Source organism: Anarhichas minor, unplaced genomic scaffold (genome assembly GCF_050575085.1).
Source record: "Anarhichas minor isolate MPS153535 unplaced genomic scaffold, ASM5057508v1 ptg000031l, whole genome shotgun sequence".
In the NCBI taxonomy this organism is placed as follows: Eukaryota; Metazoa; Chordata; class Actinopteri; order Perciformes; family Anarhichadidae; genus Anarhichas; species Anarhichas minor.
In genome coordinates, this window is record NW_027466477.1 from 5,345,737 (window position 1) to 5,365,000 (window position 19,264).

Below are 19,264 nucleotides of genomic sequence, written 5' to 3' on the forward strand. Positions count from 1 at the left end.
TCTCACGTTATTTATCAGATATACATTAATATGAGAATATGACTAAAATATATTAAGATTAAAACAACATGCTGGAGTCTGGTGGAGGGAGACATTATAATATACTGTCTCCCTCCCTACTAATTATATCTTTATTTAACTTATATATATTTTAAATGTTTATTTAATCATGAACGCTCAGAAGAGTCGACGTGACGTAATGACGTAATGACGCACCATGCACAGAGGGCGGGTCCTGCAGCGTCATACTCGGAAGTGATGTTCAGTCAGCAGACTTTGTGAAAACAACAACATTGGATCGCTGTTTGTCTGAATCAGCCGTCCGTTAACAGCGGTTCTTCTCCCGGTGTTTCCCCGACGGTGGGTGAGCAGAGAGCGGGTAGAGATGTGGATCCATCCGGAGGAGGTGCTGCTGGCCGGAGCTCTGTGGGTCTCTGAACGGGCCAACCCGTTCTTCATCCTGCAGAGGAGGAAGGGACACGGCCGAGGCGGGGGACTCTCTGGTGAGTCCACTACAGTCCACTACAGTCCACTGTAGTCTTCTTCAGTCCACCATAGTCCGCTACAGTCCACTGCAGTCCACTATAGTCCGCTACAGTCCACTATAGTCCGCTACAGTCCACTGCAGTCTGCTGCAGTCCACTATAGTCTGGGTCTGTTTGATATAGTCCACTACAGTCTGGGTCTGTTTGATACAGTCCACTACAGTCTGGGTCTGTTTGATACAGTCCACTACAGTCTAGGTCTGTTTGATACAGTCCACTACAGTCTGGGTCTGTTTGATACAGTCCACTACAGTCTGGGTCTGTTTGATATAGTCCACTACAGTCTAGGTCTGTTTGATACAGTCCACTACAGTCTGGGTCTGTTTGATACAGTCCACTACAGTCTGGGTCTGTTTGATACAGTCCACTACAGTCTGGGTCTGTTTGATATAGTCCACTACAGTCTGGGTCTGTTTGATATAGTCCACTACAGTCTGGGTCTGTTTGATACAGTACGGGTCTGCGTCTGTTCCACTACAGTCTTAAACCAGTTAGGACTTTTAGGGCTATGAGGACTATCAGGACTTTGAGGACAATGAGGACTCTGAGGACTAGGAGGACTTTGAGGACTAGGAGGACTGCATTAATGGAAGAATTATGAGTGAACGAGTGCTCTTCCTCTCGGTAGTCTCTAAATATTTAGTGTGGATCCTACACACTGTTTTATAAATGAGACCTCTGAACTTTAGTGGACTATATCAAACAGACCTCTGTCCCTGTCTCTCTGTGTAAAGGTCTACTGGTTTACCTCTGTCCCTGTCTCTCTGTGTAAAGGTCTACTGGTTTACCTCTGTCCCTGTCTCTCTGTGTAAAGGTCTACTCGTTTACCTCTGTCCCTGTTTCTCTGTGTGAAGATCTACTGGTTTACCTCTGTCCGTGTTTCTCTGTTTAAAGGTCTACTCGTTTACCTCTGTCCCTGTCTTTCTGTGTGAAGGTCTACTGGTTTACCTCTGTCCCCGTCTCTCTGTTTAAAGGTCTACTGGTTTACCTCTGTCCCTGTTTCTCTGTGTGAAGGTCTATTGGTTTACCTCTGTCCCTGTCTTTCTGTTAAAGGTCTACTGGTTTACCTCTGTCCCTGTCTCTCTGTGTGAAGGTCTACTGGTTTACCTCTGTCCCTGTTTCTCTGTGTGAAGGTCTCCTGGTTTACCTCTGTCCCTGTCTTTCTGTTAAAGGTCTCCTGGTTTACCTCTGTCCCTGTCTTTCTGTTAAAGGTCTCCTGGTTTACCTCTGTCCCTGTCTTTCTGTGTGAAGGTCTCTTGGTTGGGACTCTGGATGTGGTGCTGGACTCCAGTGCAAGAGTGGCTCCTTACAGGATCCTGCTGCAGACTGCGGACTCTCGGATCTACTGGAACGTGGCCTGTGGTGGGTCAGCTGGACCAGGACCGCTGCGATTGGTTGAGTATTTGTGACTTGTTTGTTGACCCTCAGTTGTGTCTTACAGGCTCATCCAGGAAGGAGATCACGGAGCACTGGGATTGGCTGGAGTCCAACTTGCTCCAGACCATCTCCATCTTTGACAACGATGAAGACGTCACCACCTTCGTCAAAGGAAAGATATCTGTATGTCACTTCCTGTTTGACCCCGTGAGGTCGTTTCTCTTTTCCTGTGTGTGATCGTGTCAGTAAGTGATGTCATTTCCTGCAGGGCATCATTGCGGAGGAGAACCGGCTGAAGCAGGGGGAGGAGCAGGAGGAGCAGGAGGAGGATTGTGGGAAGTTTCGAGAGGCGGAGCTAAAGATGAGGAGGCTGTTCGGGATGCCTGAGGAGGAGAAGCTGGTGAATTATTACTCCTGCAGCTACTGGAAGGGCCGAGTGCCACGGCAGGGCTGGCTCTACCTGTCCGTCAACCACCTGTGCTTCTACTCCTTCCTATTGGGCAAGGAGGGTACGACCGGCCAATCACAGGACAGAGTTTAATGATGTCATCTATACAGTCTGTGCAGGAGGAAACGGGAGACACTTTTATGTCCTGTTGTCTCTATTAAAGAGTAAATTAACAAAGTGTTTTACTTTAAACACACTCCAACAACTTCCACAAGTACCACAATATACTACTGCAATTTCTTCTGGACTTACTTGAAAGTACTTCTGTATTTACTAGGCAGTAATTCTTTGGTTACCTGAAGGCACTGATATAGAGACCTGAAGGTTCTTCTGGAGTTATCTTAAGGTACTTCTGGAGTTATCTTAAGGTACTTCTGGAGTTACCTAAAGGTACTTCTGGAGTTGTCTTAAGGTACTTCTGGAGTTGTCTTAAGGTACTTCCGGAGTTACCTAAAGGTACTTCCGGAGTTACCTGAAGGTACTTCTGGAGTTATCTGAAGGTACTTCTGGAGTTGTCTGAAGGTACTTCTGGAGTTGTCTGAAGGTACTTCTGGAGTTGTCTGAAGGTACTTCTAGAGTTATCTTAAGGTACTTCTGGAGTTGTCTGAAGGTACTTCTGGAGTTACCATTGGAGTGACCCAAAAGTATTACCAGCCAATAATAAAGTGACTCTAAATTTGATTTATTAACGTGAAGAATTGCTTTTAGTATTAAGTTACTCTTTAATAATTCTTTGGAATAAAGCTATTTGAAATAAGATGACACAATCACCGTGTGTTCTTTCATGTTTGTATTTAAGTTCATATATTTGTATGACTTCTCCTCTCAGTGACCCTGGTGGTTCAGTGGATGGAGGTGACCCAGCTGGAGAAGAACGCCACTCTGGTGTTTCCGGAGAGTGTTCGTGTCAGCACGCGTAATACCGAACATTTCTTCTCCATGTTCCTCAACATCAACGACACCTTCAAGCTGATGGAGCAGCTCGCCACTATCGCCATGCGCCAGCTTCTCGACAACGAGGCCTTTGCTGCCGACCGCTCGCTGCCCAAACCCTGCAAGACGCTCAAGAACGTCTCTGCGCTCAAGAGGTATCACTCTGTTCAGTAACTGTACACCTGATTTCAAGCTGCCAGGGTTTCCTCTGATCAGAGTAAGGTGGAAATTAGTAACAAATGCATGTTTTTTTGCTGATTTGAGATTTAGATTAGGAGATTCTATAGTTTGTAATGTAATATATTTACATAAACAAAACAATGTACACTGTTTTTTGTGAATTGTGATGTTAGGGATCATTTTTTGTTCCTGCGTGTCAGCCTGGATTTCTCTGTCCTGGACTTCTCTGTCCTGGACCTTCTCTGTCTTGGACCTTATCTGTCCTGGACCTTCTCTGTCTTGGACCTTATCTGTCCTGGACCTTCTCTGTCTTGGACCTTCTCTGTTCTGGACCTCCTCTGTCCTGGACCTTCTCTGTCCTGGACCTTCTCTGTCTTGGACCTTCTCTGTTCTGGACCGTCTCTGTCCTGGACCGTCTCTGTCCTGGACCGTCTCTGTCTTGAACCTTCTCTGTCTTGGACCTTCTCTGTCCTGGACCTTCTCTGTCCTGGACCTTCTCTGTCCTGGACTTTCTTTGTCCTGGACCTTCTCTGTCTTGGACCTTCTCTGCCCCGAACCTCTCTGTCCCGGACTTCTCTGTCCCGGACTTCCTCTGTCTAGGACCTTCTCTGTCTAGGACCTTCTCTGTCTAGGACCTTCTCTGTCTTGGACCTTCTCTGTCTTGGAACTTCTCTGTCTAGGACCTTCTCTGTCCTGGACCTTCTCTGTCTTGGACCTTCTCTGTCCTGGACCTTCTGTCTTGGACCTTTTCTGTCCCGGACCTCTCTGTCCTGGACCTTTTGAACTGACCAGGTGTTTCCTGTTCTTGTCTTGCAGAGATTTGGACGCGAGGGCGAAGAACGAGCACTACCGGATGATGTTCCGGCTGACGCCGGAGGAGCGTCTGGACGGACACACGGACTGCACGCTGTGGACGCCGTTCGCTAAGATGCACGTGGTCGGACAGCTGTTCATCTCCAACAACTACATCTGTTTTAACAGCAGAGAAGAAGGCTTGTGTCAACTCATCATCCCTCTCAGAGAGGTAAACAAAGCTGTCAATCAATCGCCTTAAAGTCATGTTGTTTGGTGATAATTTGTCTTGATCCTCATCAGTTGTTTTTAATTATGTGTTTGAGCCCAAAGACAAATTTCTACATTGTGGACATTAAAGTCCTGAACTAACTAATCTACTTTAAAGAAATGAAAACATGTAATTTGTTTTAAATATGTTGAACACAACCCATGAAGCTTGAATTTGGACAGATTATTACGGACAAAATATTATTTTCTCTCCACACATTCTAGCAATACAATCTAAAGTGACACAGCTACTGGTGGAGTGTTCCCTGTAAATACACAAAGCCTGCTCTGTTTAGAAGATATCTCATCACCAGGATGAGAGGAGTAACAATAAAATGAAATCAAGCAAAAAGAATCAGGGAAATCGGAAGTATAAGCAAAGGGAAGGAATTTATTAACAAATGAAACAGTAAGTGTTGACCTACAACCAAAAGCAGATTAAGTCCAGAACAAAAATGGTACAAAATCACAGATCACAGCTGCAGAGCTTTCACACAATCACGGCCACTGATACAGGCTGCAGCTGACTCAGGTCCTTGATGATTGAAGGAGTAAGAGTCGTACCTGGAGGGGGAGATGTGACAATGACCTTCTGTAGAACTTGAACTTCTTAAACTCCAGAAGTACCTCTGATTTGAAAAACAAGACCATGATCCAAACTAAGCAACAAGCCATCATTTCTATTTATTATCATGCTCATTACTCAGTGATATTTACCCATCATCCTCTGCTCCTCAGGTTTCCATTGTGGAGAAGGCGGACAGCAGCAGCGTCCTGCCTTGTCCCGTCTCCATCAGCACCAAGAACAAGATGAACTTCCTGTTTGCCAACCTCAAAGACAGAGACTTCCTGGTCCAACGCATCTCTGACTTCCTGCAGCGAACGCCTGACAGCTCATGGGGCGACACCAGCCCCCTGTCTCTGATTAGTCACTCGGTGTGTCACTTGTGTAGAGGTTCTGATCTGCTGGGACCAAAGTCCGATCAGAAGTTATTAGGCTCGTTCGAGATGAGCTGCGTCTCGTCTGTAAAGTTGTTTTGATTTGTGTTTTGTTTCATCAGGCATCCTCCACTGCCCCCTCGTCCTTGTCTTCAGGGTCTGAGTCCGTCAGGGCGCGTCATTACCACCCTGGTCTGCCCACAGCCAGCCATGGTCTGCTGCAGCTCTACCACCAAGACGCTCCGGAGGACCTGGGACCCAAAGCCGTGAGCTCAATCCCAACAGTCCTTTTAGATACTGAACTGGACTGGTACTGTTAGGTACTGAGGACCCTTAGGTACTGAGGAGTACTGTTAGATACAGAGGACCCTTAGGTACCGAGGAGTACTGTTGGATACAGAGGGCCCTTAAGGTGCGTTCACACGAAACGCAACGCAATTTATTTGCCACGCGTTATTCGCGGGGGACCATCTGTGGTCATTTGCGTGAATTGCGCCATTCGCGCTAGATGCGCTGAAGAGGGGTCGTGGCTAATCGCCCTGCAACTGTCCGCCATCAACCATGGAAAAAATAACCTCTATTTCTGCTTAGTACTTGTTGTGGAAGTCCCAGATATTCCGGGAGACTAAACGCCTTCTTGTCTGGGTTTCTTGGATTTTATCAATGTATTCACTGTAGCAAGCCACACGTCGGCTGGTTTACTACAGCTGTATGAACAGATAACAAATGGATTTTGCTGTGATTTGATTGCAATATACCGATAAAGGGGATGCCGAAATAACTACGTAATGATGCTGGTTTGTAAAAAGTCTGAATTCATGTTTTGTTAGTTCTCTCCGCAAGACGACAAGCAAATCACTTTTTTAAATGCTTATTTTCTCAATCGAGTTCGGATTGATCGGTGCTAGGCTAAGCTAACATTGTAGCAGCTCCATCAGTACTCAAAATAACGTCATCTCGGCGTAAATACGGCAGCGTCTTTTTCATTGTTTGTACCATATGGTTTACACACATACATTTATACACATAGTTTGGTCCGGTCTCTATTGATATGAGGTATCGTAGAGCTCTGGGTGAACACAGATACAGTATTTGTTTACTGATTCAACAACGACAGGACTTCAGTGACGACAGGAGGTCATATCAACACTGATAGGCCATTTTTTTGCCGGAGTTGAAAGATTTTAACTCCCGCGTTTGGGGCGTTTTGGCGATTGAAGCAAATTCGCATCACTCCAGTCTCATCACGTCTGTGCATGGACTTTGTATTTAATCTACTCGCGCGAATAATTTGCGCCGTGCTTGGTGTGAACACAGCATAAGGTACTGAAGAGTACTGTTAGATACTGCAGACCTTGAGATACTGAGGACCTTTAGGTACTGAGGAGTACTGTTGGGTCCTGATGTTGGAAACTGAGCAGTACTGTTGGATACTGAGGAGGGCCAACAGACACTGATTTAGTTTTGCGATGTTTTGGTTCCAGATGTTTATTATCTTTTGATCCAGACTGATGTGGATGTGTGAAATTAAGCTACAGTTTAATGGTCCTGTGTCAGACTGTGGAAGTAAATTCTCACTTTCCCCCATCTTCTCCTCCCCTCCATCCTTCTCTCTTTCCCTCCTGTAGATGAAGGAGAAGATGAAAGAGGAGGCGTGGAATATACATTTCTCAGAGTTTGGTCGAGGTGTCTGCATGTACCGAACCTCCAGAACCAGAGAACACGTCCTCAACGGGATCCCAGAACGCCTGAGAGGGGAGCTGTGGCTGCTGTTCTCTGGTCAGTGTTAGTTAATTCATTCATATCAAAGGTAAACTGAGACTCTGTGTATTCACCTGTCCCCCTTTTGGTCCAGGAGCAAAAAACGAGATGGCGACCCACCCTGGTTACTACAGTGACCTGGTGGAGCAGGCCATGGGGCTATGTTCGCTGGCTACCGAGGAGATCGAGCGAGACCTTCACCGCTCGATGCCTGAGCACCGAGCCTTCCAGAACGAGACGGGTATCGCAGCGCTGCGACGCGTCCTCACTGCCTATGCTCACCGCAACCCGGGGATTGGGTACTGTCAGGTACAAAATAAAGTATTTTATATGAAATAAATTGAAGTACAACCCAGGGATCGGGTACTTTAAACTAAAAAATGGTGCAAAGTGAACTGAATACTGCCAGGTCAAAGCTGTATTTAATGTAAATCATAAAAAATTGTTTGAAAAAATACATCAAGTACATTGACTACTTTCTGCTGACTGCAATTCATTTTTCATTTTTAAATACATATAGTTATATACAGTACAAATACAGTTTTGTTAATTGCATATTCTGTACTGAAATTTACATTTAAAAACATCAAATTGCTGGGCCATGAATAAATATAGTAATGATAGAGATATTAAAGTATTCAAAAAAGTGACACATATTCTCTCCTTGTTCCTCCTCCAGGCAATGAACATTGTCACCTCTGTCTTGTTGCTCTACTGTCCGGAGGAGGAGGCCTTCTGGCTGTTGGTGGCGTTGTGTGAGCGGATGCTGCCCGACTACTACAACACCAGAGTCGTAGGTCAGTAACAACACCAGAGTCGTAGGTCAGCAGCGTGTCAGGTTCTGTTCTCAGTGTGCAACAGCTTGTATGAACTGACTAAGGTGGACTCCAGGTAGTTGAAATCCTAGACCACCCTATCCTTTAAAGAAGACACGACATGTCTACCACCTTGCAGACAGTTTCTTCATTAGTGTTTCTAAAACCCTAAAACATTGTTCTTACATAAATGAGTATATTTTATACTGGATCAGCTGCAGTGAGGTGTAGCTTCAGGGAACACCGCCCTGTTCTCATGTTGTTTCTGTCCCTGCAGGTGCTCTGGTGGATCAGGGGGTGTTTGAGGAGCTGACTCGAGCCTTCCTCCCTCTTCTGTATGAACACATGCAGGAACTGGGTGTGATCTCCACCATCAGCCTGTCCTGGTTCCTCACACTCTTCCTGTCTGTGATGCCCTTCGACAGCGCCGTCCTATTAGTCGACTGCTTCTTCTACGAAGGAATCAAGGTCACCTTTCAGGTCAGACTACACTTAACTGACTGTTCACTGATTGATCAGCTGCTTCTTCTGCAGGGGCATCAAGGTTATCTTCCAGTCACGACACAAACGAACTGCTCTGTCTGTCTGTCTGCCTGCAGGTGGCGCTGGCTGTGCTTCATGACAACATGGATGCCCTGCTGTCCTGCAGCGACGAGGGAGAAGCCATGACCATCCTGGGCAGGTAGGAGTCCAGACTGGAGTATGAATAAGTGAAAAATAAATAAATCCAAGCAAGCATAACGTGTGTGTGTGTGTGTGTGTGTGTGTGTGTGTGTGTGTGTGTGTGTGTGTGTGTAGGTACCTGGACAATGTTGTAAACAAACAGACTGTGGCTCCTCCCATCCCTCACCTGCACGCCCTACTGACGAGTGGAGACGATCCTCCACCTGAGATTGACGTCTTTGATCTCATCAAGTCGTCCTATGAGGTCAGACTGACTCAGTGACGTCATGATTTGATGATGTGTGCTGCTCCCTCTATAGGGGGGCAGCTGCAGCGTTTCGGTCTAACTCCTGCAGCTCCAGGGTCTCGCTCTAACCCCTGCAGCTCCAGCGGTCAACTCCTACAGCTCCAGTAGGGTCTCGGTCTAACTCCTACAGCTCCAGTAGGGTCTCGGTCTAACTCCTGCAGCTCCAGCGTCTCGGTCTAACTCCTGCAGCTCCAGTAGGGTCTCGGTCTAACTCCTGCAGCTCCAGTAGGGTCTCGGTCTAACTCCTGCAGCTCCAGTAGCGTCTCGCTCTAACTCCTACAGCTCCAGTAGGGTCTCGCTCTAACTCCTGCAGCTCCAGGGTCTCGCTCTAACCCCTGCAGCTCCAGCGGTCAACTCCTACAGCTCCAGTAGGGTCTCGGTCTAACTCCTACAGCTCCAGTAGGGTCTCGGTCTAACTCCTGCAGCTCCAGCGTCTCGGTCTAACTCCTGCAGCTCCAGCGTCTCGGTCTAACTCCTGCAGCTCCAGTAGGGTCTCGGTCTAACTACTGCAGCTCCAGTAGGGTCTCGGTCTAACTCCTACAGCTCCAGTAGGGTCTCGGTCTAACTCCTACAGCTCCAGTAGGGTCTCGCTCTAACTCCTGCAGCTCCAGTAGGATCTCGGTCTAACTCCTGCAGCTCCAGTAGGATCTCGGTCTAACTCCTGCAGCTCCAGTAGGGTCTCGGTCTAACTCCTACAGCTCCAGTAGGGTCTCGCTCTAACTCCTGCAGCTCCAGCGTCTCGGTCTAACTCCTGCAGCTCCAGTAGGATCTCGGTCTAACTCCTGCAGCTCCAGTAGAGTCTCGCTCTAACTCCTGCAGCTCCAGTAGGGTCTCGGTCTAACTCCTGCAGCTCCAGCGTCTCGGTCTAACTCTTGCAGCCGCAGTGTTTCAATTTAATTCCAGGATGTTTTTTGAGATAATATCTGTTTTTTCTTCTCTGAACAGAAGTTCGGCAGCTTGCGTTCTGATGTCATTGAGCAGATGAGGTTCAAACAGAGGTTAAAGGTCATCCAGTCACTGGAGGACACGGCCAAGAGGAGCGTGGTGGGTGATGTTTGGGTACTGCAGGTTAAATGCTAACATGCTAATGTGGACACAGTGTTTACGTGTGTGTGTGTGTGTGTGTGTGTGTGTGTGTGTGTGTGTGTGTGTGTGTGTGTGTGTGTGTGTGTGTGTGTGTGTGTGTGTGTGTGTGTGTGTGTGTGTGTGTGTGTGTGTGTGTGTGTGTGTGTGTGTGCACAGGTTAGAGCGATGATGACGGAGTCTGCCTTCAGTATCGAGGAACTGGAGGAGCTCTACTGTCTCTTTAAGGTCAGAAGGTTTCAGTTCAGATGTTTTTAAAAAGTTGCTGTGTTAAATGTTTCTGTGTGTTTACTACTTTTAAACTTGTATATATATATATACAATGCCTATAAAAAGTATTCACCCGCCTTGGATGTTTCACCCTTTTGTTGCTTTTATACACGAAATCATGGTCAGTTTAATTTGGCTTTTTTGACAAGAATTTGCAAAAAAAACCTCTTTAATATCAAAGTGAAAACAGATTTTTACAAACTAATGTAAATTAATTAATAATATATAAGGTAAAGTAAATGATTGCATAATATTCACCCCCTTTAAAGTGACTGACCTAATTCAACAGAAGTGCAGCTAGTTGATGACAGCAGTGTCACAAGTAGTGAAATGGAGATGACCTGAGTGCAGTTGATGTGTGTCAAGTGATTGTAGTATAAAAACACCTGTCTGGGAGGTCCAAGGTCAACGGTAACCGCAAGGTCAATGGTTCGATCCTTGACTGGGACGTGTCACGTGTCGAAGTGTCCCTGAGCAAGACACTGAAACCCTAACGGCTCCCCGGGCGCCTGTCATTGGCAGCCCACTGCTCCCTATATACAGGGATGGGTCAAATGCAGAGACAAATTTCCCCTTCCGGGATCAATATAGTATAATAAATAAAAAAAAATAAAAAAAGAAGGTTCTTTGGTCTGATGAGACAAAAATTTAGCTTTTTGGCCATCAGACTAGACGCTATGTTTGGTGAACACCAAACACTGCACATCAGCACAAACACACCATCTCCACCGTGAAGCATGGTGGTGGCAGCATCATGCTCTGGGGATGCTTCTCAGCAGCAGGCCCTGGAAGGCTTGTAAAGGTAGAGGGGAACATGAATGCAGAAACATATCCACAAATCCTGGAGGATGATCTGACTCAGTCTGCAAGAGAACTACGACTTGGGAGAAGATTTATGCTCCACCTGAACCAGCCCTAACTACAAACCTGAACCAGCCCTAACTACAAACCTGAACCAGCCCTAACTACAAACCTGAACCGGCCCTAACTACAAACCTGAACCGGCCCTAACTACAAACCTGAACCGGCCCTAACTGTAAACCTGAACCGGCCCTAACTGTAAACCTGAACCGGCCCTAACTGTAAACCTGAACCGGCCCTAACTGTAGACCTGAGCCGGCCCTAACGGTAGACCTGAGCCGGCCCTAACGGTAGACCTGAGCCGGCCCTAACTATGTTGGTGATATATAAACAATATCTTTGTCTGGTGTCAGATGATGATTGTAATTTGAATTGGATGTTTGTGTAGGTGCTGTAATCTGAGTTTAAAGCCTCTTTTTGTATCTCTGATCTTCAGTCCAAACACATGACGAGCTGTTATTGGGGCTCCAGCAGCTCTGCAGCTGAGCACCATGACCCCAGCCTGCCGTACCTGGAGCAGTACCGCATCGACCCGGCTCAGTTCACTCAGCTGTTCAACGCACTGGCTCCCTGGGTCTGTGGAGGCCACACCTCCACGCTGTCGACCCGCCTCTTCAGACTCCTGGACCAGAACAAGGACGGACTGGTCAACTTCAAAGAGTTCATCACCGGACTCAGTGAGTCCACAAACAGGAGGCTTCACTCCTGAGTCTTTTTAGAGGATTTAAATATTAAATATCTAAATATTTAGATGGTATCAGAGTTTGTTTGTGTGTCTGCAGGTGGGATGTACCACGGAGACATGACCGAGAAACTCAAACTGCTGTACAAGCTCCACCTCCCACCAGGTAACAGTAGTCTGTAGTCTTTGTTCATTTATTTGGTGGGTTATTTATTTATTTGTGTGGTTGTTTATTTGTTTGTTTGTGTTGCAGCTCTGTGTCCTGAGGAGGCGGAGTCTGCTCTGGAGGCGACACACTTCTTCACTGAGGAGGAACCTCAAGGTAAACACACAGATAAATATACTGTGAACTACTGATTTACTGCAGTATTTCTACTACTACTACTACTACTACTGCAGTTGTAAATACATGTGTGTATTGTTGCCACATTACAGATACATCCACAGTTGTTTGGAGGACTTGGTTCCTGCTGTAATAAATAAACACAGTAGAATAAAAGTTAGTGTGAACTGATCAGGTTCAATCAGTGAAACATCATCAATCAAATCTTCTCATTAATATTTCAATGTTTCCTTTCTTACTCACATGCTGCTTCATCTCTTCTTCTACTTCTTCTGCTGCTTCTTTTACTTCTTCTTCTGCTTCTTCTTCTTCTTCTTCTGCTTCTTTTACTTCTTCTTCTTCTGCTTCTTTTACTTCTTCTTCTTCTGCTTCTTTTACTTCTTCTTCTTCTTCTTCTGCTTCTTTTACTTCTTCTTCTTCTTCTTCTTCTTCTTCTTCTTTTCTTTTCAACTTTCCCTCCAGAATCTTCCCTCCTGTCTGATCTGGACATGTTGACTCAGCATGAAGTGACTTCAGGTTTGTGTCTTTGTGGTTTTGAGGAACCTGTTGCTCCTCAGGCTGATGGTCTTGATGGTCCTGATGGTCTTGATGGTCTTGATGGTTCAGGTTTGACATTGCCCACCTGCCCACAGCCAGTGATGTCACAGCAGTTGTTTCTCACCTGGACTGTAGTGGACCCGGGTCTCTGATGTGGACCCGGGTCTCTGATCCCCCAGTAGAACCTATGATCATGACCTTTGTTACTGGTCCAGCTCCAGCTGTTTCACCTGTGCTATGACATCACTGTTGGGGGTGTGGCCAGATGATCAGAGCAGGAGACATTTTAACTAACAGTTTGAACTTATTTCATTCTTTATCGCAACATTTGTGCTTTTTTATGATGGTGATGATGATGATGATGATGATGGTGGTGGTGGTGGTGGTGACGATGATGTTGTTGATGGTGGTGATGATGGTGATGGTGATGGTGATGATGATGGTGGTGGTGATAATGATGGTGGTGATGATGATGATGATGGTGGTGATAATGATGGTGGTGGTGATAATGATGATGATGGTGGTGGTGGTGGTGGTGGTGGTGATGGTGATGATGGTGGTGGTGATGACGATGGTGGTGGTGGTGGTGACGATGATGATGATGGTGGTGGTGATGACGATGCTGGTGGTGGTGGTGACGATGATGGTGGTGATGACGATGATGATGGTGGTGATGATGATGACGGTGGTGGTGGTGGTGGTGGTGATGATGATGACAGTGGTGGTGGTGACGATGATGGTGGTGATGATGATGGTGGTGATGATGGTGGTGATAATGATGATGGTGGTGATGATGGTGGTGGTGATGATGATGATGATGGTGGTGATAATGATGATGGTGGTGGTGGTGATGATGATGGTGGTGGTGGTGATGGTGATGATGATGGTGGTGGTGATGACGATGGTGGTGGTGGTGGTGACGATGATGATGGTGGTGATGATGGTGGTGATGATGATGGTGGTGATGGTGGTGGTGATGATGATGATGATGGTGGTGATGATGGTGATGATGGTGATGAAGATCTGTCTGTGTGCAGGTGAGGAGGTGAAGGATGGAGGCGGAGATATCGTGGAGAAGAAAGGTAAATGCCTCCTAGAGTCAGACTAGATTCAGAACCAGGTTCAGGTTACCTGTGTGTCCACTTACTGACCACACCTGAGCACAGGTGTGTGTGTTGGACTGCAGGTAGACAGGTCTCTGTCTGTTGTTTCAGAGGAGAAGGTGAAGGACTACCGGTACTACCTGAGAATGTGGGCCAAAGAGAAGGAACCCAAGACGGAGACCATCAAAGACCTGCCCAGGATGAACCAGGTGAAGAGATCTGGTTCAGTCCTGTGTGTGTGTTAATATGTGTGTTTATGTGTGTGTTAATATGTTTGTGTGTGTGTGTGTTAATATGTTTGTGTGTGTGTGTGTGTTAATATGTTTGTGTGTGTGTGTGTGTTAATATGTTTGTGTGTGTGTGTGTGTGTGTGTGTTAATATGTTTGTGTGTGTGTGTGTTAACATGTTTGTGTGTGCGTGTGTGTTTGTGTGGGTGTGTGTGTGTGTTACTATGTTTGTGTCTCTGTGTGTATGTTGATTTACCATGAATTTAATATTTTTAAAGTGTCTGTTGTGCTTGTCTTTTTTATGTTTTCCGCCCAAGGAGGCATGTACTAGAAGATCTTTTATGTTTTTGTTTCTTCTAAACGCTGCTATGATTTTAAAATCCACAAGGGATTCCACGTGGTCCTGTACCCTCTTAAAATTACTCGTGTGTGTTAATATGTTTGTGTGTGTGTTAATATGTGTGTGTGTGTGTGTGTGTTAATATGTTTGTGTGTGTGTGTGTGTGTTAATATGTTTGTGTGTGTGTGTGTGTTAATATGTTTGTGTGTGTGTGTGTGTGTGTGTTAATATGTTTGTGTGTGTGTGTGTTAACATGTTTGTGTGTGCGTGTGTGTTTGTGTGGGTGTGTGTGTGTGTGTTAATATGTTTGTGTGCGTGTGTTAACATGTTTGTGTGTGTGTGTGTGTGTAGGAGCAGTTCATCGACCTGTGTAAGACCCTCTACAACATGTTCAGTGAGGACCTTCTGGAGCAGCAGCTCTATCATTCCATCGCCACCGTTGCCAGCCTGCTGCTGCGTATAGGGGAGGTCGGCAAGAAGTTCAACAATGGCGGCCGGAAGACGGACGAAGCCGCTGCTCAGGCTCCGTCCACCGAGGGTCAGAGGGAGGAGTCAGGTGAGTCCCAGGTGCGTCGAGCTTTGGCCGACGCTCAGCTGGAGCCGGCGGCTCCGGACGAGGAGATCAAAGACGACACGTCGCTGTCGTCGTACTCCGTGGTGAGCTCCGGATCGCTGCAGTGCGACGACATCGCCGACGACACCGTGCTGATCGGCGGTCAGAGGCAGGGCAGTGTGCTGGATGTCGATTGGTCGATCACCTTCGAACAGGTGCTGGCGTCGCTGCTGACGGAGCCGCCGCTCGTGGACTACTTTGAAAAGAAGAGGGACTTCCAGAACAAGATGGCCGCCTGTAAGGCTCAGAGGGCGGTAGAGCGTCAGACAAGCTCCGCCTCCGACCACGAACTTGCCTCCACCTGACTCACCTCCACCACCTGACTCACCTCCACCACCTGACTCACCTCCACCTGATTGATCTGGTTATGAGACGTTCACATAAAGGGGTTTAAAGCATCTGACCAATCACAGACGAGGACCAGTCTGCTGTCAGCAGACCGTTTTAAAAAGAGAAAACTATGACATCAGAAATATGAAGAAGTTAAACTCATAATTCAGACTGAAAGAAACATATTAAACTGTTAATAAATCAATGTTTAAATGATTATATTAATAAAATCACTGCTTCATCTAGAGACACAGATCTGACTATAATTAATATAAACCTGTGAATTTAAACAGTGATTTAGTCTGAAACATAACTTCTTCATTTGTGTAATATTATCTCATGATTTACGTACTGAGCTCTGATTGGTCAGTGAAGTCACCTGATTACCATAAAATCTATCCTATAAATGAATTCATTTAGTTAAATGTAAATAAAGATTAAAACCAACGACACTAAATCATCTTCATATAATCAAATCATTTCTGTTTATAGTCAAAGAAAGATTGAACATTATTATTATATTATGAGGTAAACAGGTCAAAGTTTATACGAGAAGATTAAAGAAATGACTTTAAATAAGGATTATTCACCTTTTCATTGATTTTAAGACAATAAAACTTGAATAAAAAGTGATCTAGAGACAATAAAACCAACGTGTTTAATGATGAAATGCTTTAGTTTCCTCACATATGTTTACTGTATATTAATAACGTCATATTACTTGTTTCACTCAGGTGACTTCACACCTGGAGTTTTTTATTTTAACGTCACTGAAGCCTTGTTTGTGATGACGTCACTCCTGTGATGTCAGAGGATGTTTTTATTCTCTTGTCTTTACCGTATTTATTCTGCTTTTATTATCGATCAGTTATACGTTGTCTAATAAATACTGAAGGAAACTCCCTTTTCTTCTTCTGTGGTCTCATGTTTGTAGATGAATATATATATAATATATGAATATATATATCATATATAATATAATATAAATACTTATATAGTTAGTATTTCTTGTAACGGAGTGAATGACCTGGATGTATCAGAGCTGGTGGAATCCTCTAAATGCTAAGGAAAGGTTGCTTCCTTCTTTTCTTGTCTCCTTTAGGATAGGAAACACTAGACCCTCCTTTACCAAAGGAAAGGAAAGGACCGACCAATAAACAGAGAAATAAAACAAAGCTGCTAGAATGGCCCGGACGATCAGCTGACTTGAATCCAATAGAAAATCTATGGAAAGGACTAAAGATCAGAGTTCATAGAAGAGGCCCACGGAACCTTGAAGATTTGAAGACTTTGTGTGGAAGAATGGCCCAAAATCACACCTGAGCAATGCATGCGACTAGTTTCTCCATACAGGAAGCATCATTACCAACAAAGGCTTTTGTACCAAGTATTAACTAAATTTCAGTAAGCGTGTTCAATACTTTTTCCCTGTGTCATTCCATTTTATTACACATAACTTAATTTCTGAACATATTTGTTAGGAGTTCTTTGTATGTATGGATTACTTGGGTTGTTACCAACATCTGGTGAAAAGTTCATGTCAACATCACCTTTAGAAATATATTTACTGAGAAAAATGGTGACGTGTTCAATACTTATTTTACCCGCTGTATATTTATATCTAGTTTATATTTATATTTATACGTATATTTATATTTAGTTAATATTTATATCTAGTTTATATATATATTTATATTTAGTTTATATTTATATGTATATGTCTATTTATATTATATTCAGTCCTCCGACCTGCAGGAGGCGCTCAGAGAGGAAAATGCCCACTTCCGGTTTCACTTCCTGTTTCCGCTGTAATGTTTTTCCTCTTCTTTTTGTTCAAATAGAACCGGGAACACGGACCTGTGTTCCAGAAGATATACATAGTAGATTTAGTAGGTAATATATATATATAAATAGTAGATTCAGAACGTCTGTCATGGTTCAGGAGTTTCACGTCCTCAGGTGTTCTACCTGTGAGAGCTTCCAGGTCCATCAGGTAACAAACAAACTCAGAGAGACACAGAGCTAACGGACTTGTTTTTAGCTAACATTCCAATAAAAATCCACTTAAAATAGTGATAAAAATGATCGTGTAATGTTTTCAGTTGATTTAATGGTGTTATATTAAAGTTAACTTCTTACCTTCAATTAAAGAAAATGAAACAAAGAAAATTTACATTAAGTCAGAATGAAAAAAGAAGAGACGTGTTAAAGAAAATGAAACAAAGAAAATTTACATTAAGTCAGAATGAAAAAAGAAGAGACGTGTTGACATGCAGGTCTTAATGTGTGTTTAAACTGATAAGATGATATAAATATATATTAGTGCTGGGCAACGATTACAATTTTTAATCGTGATTAATCTCAGTTATGCCCAAAATTCAATAATGAATTCTAAAGTAGTGTATTGTGCACTTTTATTTTGAAAGTACTGCTATATGAACTAAAGGTCAATAACATTTGGTTTGTAAACACTTTAAACACATCAGGTTCTTGTTAGCAGCAGTATTCCCTTTACACAGCAGCAGTTATAACACAGTTATAATGATTCTGATCAAAGATATTCAGCCGGTGTTCACAACTTTATCTTCATGTGTGTAAGAGATGATATTTAAATATACTTCTTGAAAACTGCAAACCTATCTACGTCATGTTTTTATGTTTGTTAAATTCTCAGTAGTGATACTAAATGATGCTTATTATACATATTACAAACAAAACACTTTAAAAACTCTAAAACAATAATTTAAATGAATAATTTATTTTTTGCTTTTTTTGGTATTTTGGTCAGACACATATGCAACGCTGATTACCGTAATATGTGTGGTATTTGTTATAAATGTACGTTGGTACATAGAGGGTGATAAAAGCCACTGGGCTAGAAGTGCATCGCTCATATCTCAAAGACCTCAGAGTTTCTTTTAATGCTGGAGTAAAGGAAGCTAGAACTGCTTATTTTGCCAACTTAATCTCTTCCTCAAAGAAAAATCCCAAGATTTTGTTTGACACAATTAAGAGAATTGTTTCACCGTCTGTCTCTACATTACCATGCTGTTCTGTTGACGATTGCAACAAATTCCTTACCTATTTCAATGATAAGGTAACAGGTATTAGGTCTGGCATTCAGCCTGGGATTTGTTCATCTACATGTAGCTCCTCCCAATCTCCTACTGTTCTGGACTCTTTCCAACCTATCAGCCTTCAAGACCTGATGGACATAATTAACAAAACAAAGCCATCATCTTGCCCTCTGGATATAATACCATCCTCTCTATTTAAGAAAGTTCTGCTAATTATTGGCCCTGCAGTAACATCTATTGTCAATTCCTCATTGTCTACAGGAATTGTCCCTTCCTATTTTAAACATGCCACTATCCAGCCCATATTAAAGAAACCAAACTTAGATCCGGCATTGCCTATGAACTACAGGCCCATATCAAAACTGCCTTTCCTGTCCAAAATTGTAGAGAAAGTGGTGAACAACCAACTTACTGCTGCACTGGAGAGGCACAACATGTACGACGAATTCCAGTCTGGGTTTCGCAGACAACACTCTACTGAAACCGCTCTCCTGAGGGTTTCAAATTACATTCTCATGTGTTCTGATGCAGGTGACTGCTCTGTGTTAGTTCTTCTGGACCTCAGTTCTGCATTCGACACTGTAGACCATAACATCCTGATTAAGAGGCTACGTGATTGGGTTGGCATATCTGGCATAGCGCTAGACTGGTTCACATCTTACCTCAATGACAGAAGTTTTAATGTCTGTGGGTGATTTTGTGTCTGTTACCTCTCCACTGTCTTGTGGCGTACCGCAGGGCTCGTTTCTGGGGCCTCTGTTATTTTC

At 44.2% G+C, this 19,264-nt stretch overlaps 2 protein-coding genes across 6 annotated transcripts in view; both read left to right on the forward strand.

The window, feature by feature from the left end:
• The first annotated feature begins 244 nt into the window (after window positions 1-244).
• On the forward strand, window positions 245-16,324 carry tbc1d9b (TBC1 domain family member 9b). Of its 3 annotated transcripts, XM_076105137.1 has the most exons (23): window positions 245-503; window positions 1,797-1,907; window positions 1,987-2,105; window positions 2,191-2,431; window positions 3,200-3,458; window positions 4,300-4,507; window positions 5,284-5,481; window positions 5,607-5,750; window positions 7,113-7,263; window positions 7,340-7,554; window positions 7,925-8,042; window positions 8,338-8,540; window positions 8,660-8,742; window positions 8,859-8,988; window positions 9,976-10,074; window positions 10,273-10,341; window positions 11,681-11,921; window positions 12,027-12,092; window positions 12,180-12,248; window positions 12,732-12,785; window positions 13,844-13,888; window positions 14,021-14,118; window positions 14,829-16,324. In XM_076105137.1, the coding sequence occupies exons 1-23, from the start codon at window positions 386-388 to the stop codon at window positions 15,393-15,395; spliced, it is 3,606 nt and encodes a 1,201-aa protein (XP_075961252.1). In that variant the 5' UTR covers window positions 245-385; the 3' UTR covers window positions 15,396-16,324. The 3 variants fall into 3 exon arrangements, with proteins under 3 accessions (XP_075961252.1, XP_075961253.1, XP_075961255.1); XM_076105138.1 differs by lacking the exon at window positions 12,732-12,785; XM_076105140.1 differs by lacking the exons at window positions 245-503; window positions 1,797-1,907; window positions 1,987-2,105 and having other exon boundaries at window positions 2,191-2,322.
• A 912-nt stretch (window positions 16,325-17,236) lies between these two features.
• Window positions 17,237-19,264, forward strand: part of mrnip (MRN complex interacting protein) — a 10,993-nt gene continuing 8,965 nt past the window's right edge. For all 3 annotated transcript variants that reach the window (XM_076105332.1, XM_076105333.1, XM_076105334.1), the window contains exon 1: window positions 17,237-17,413. In XM_076105332.1, coding sequence (XP_075961447.1) covers window positions 17,354-17,413 — 60 coding nt within the window. In that variant the 5' untranslated portion in view covers window positions 17,237-17,353. The remainder of the gene's footprint in view (window positions 17,414-19,264) is intronic.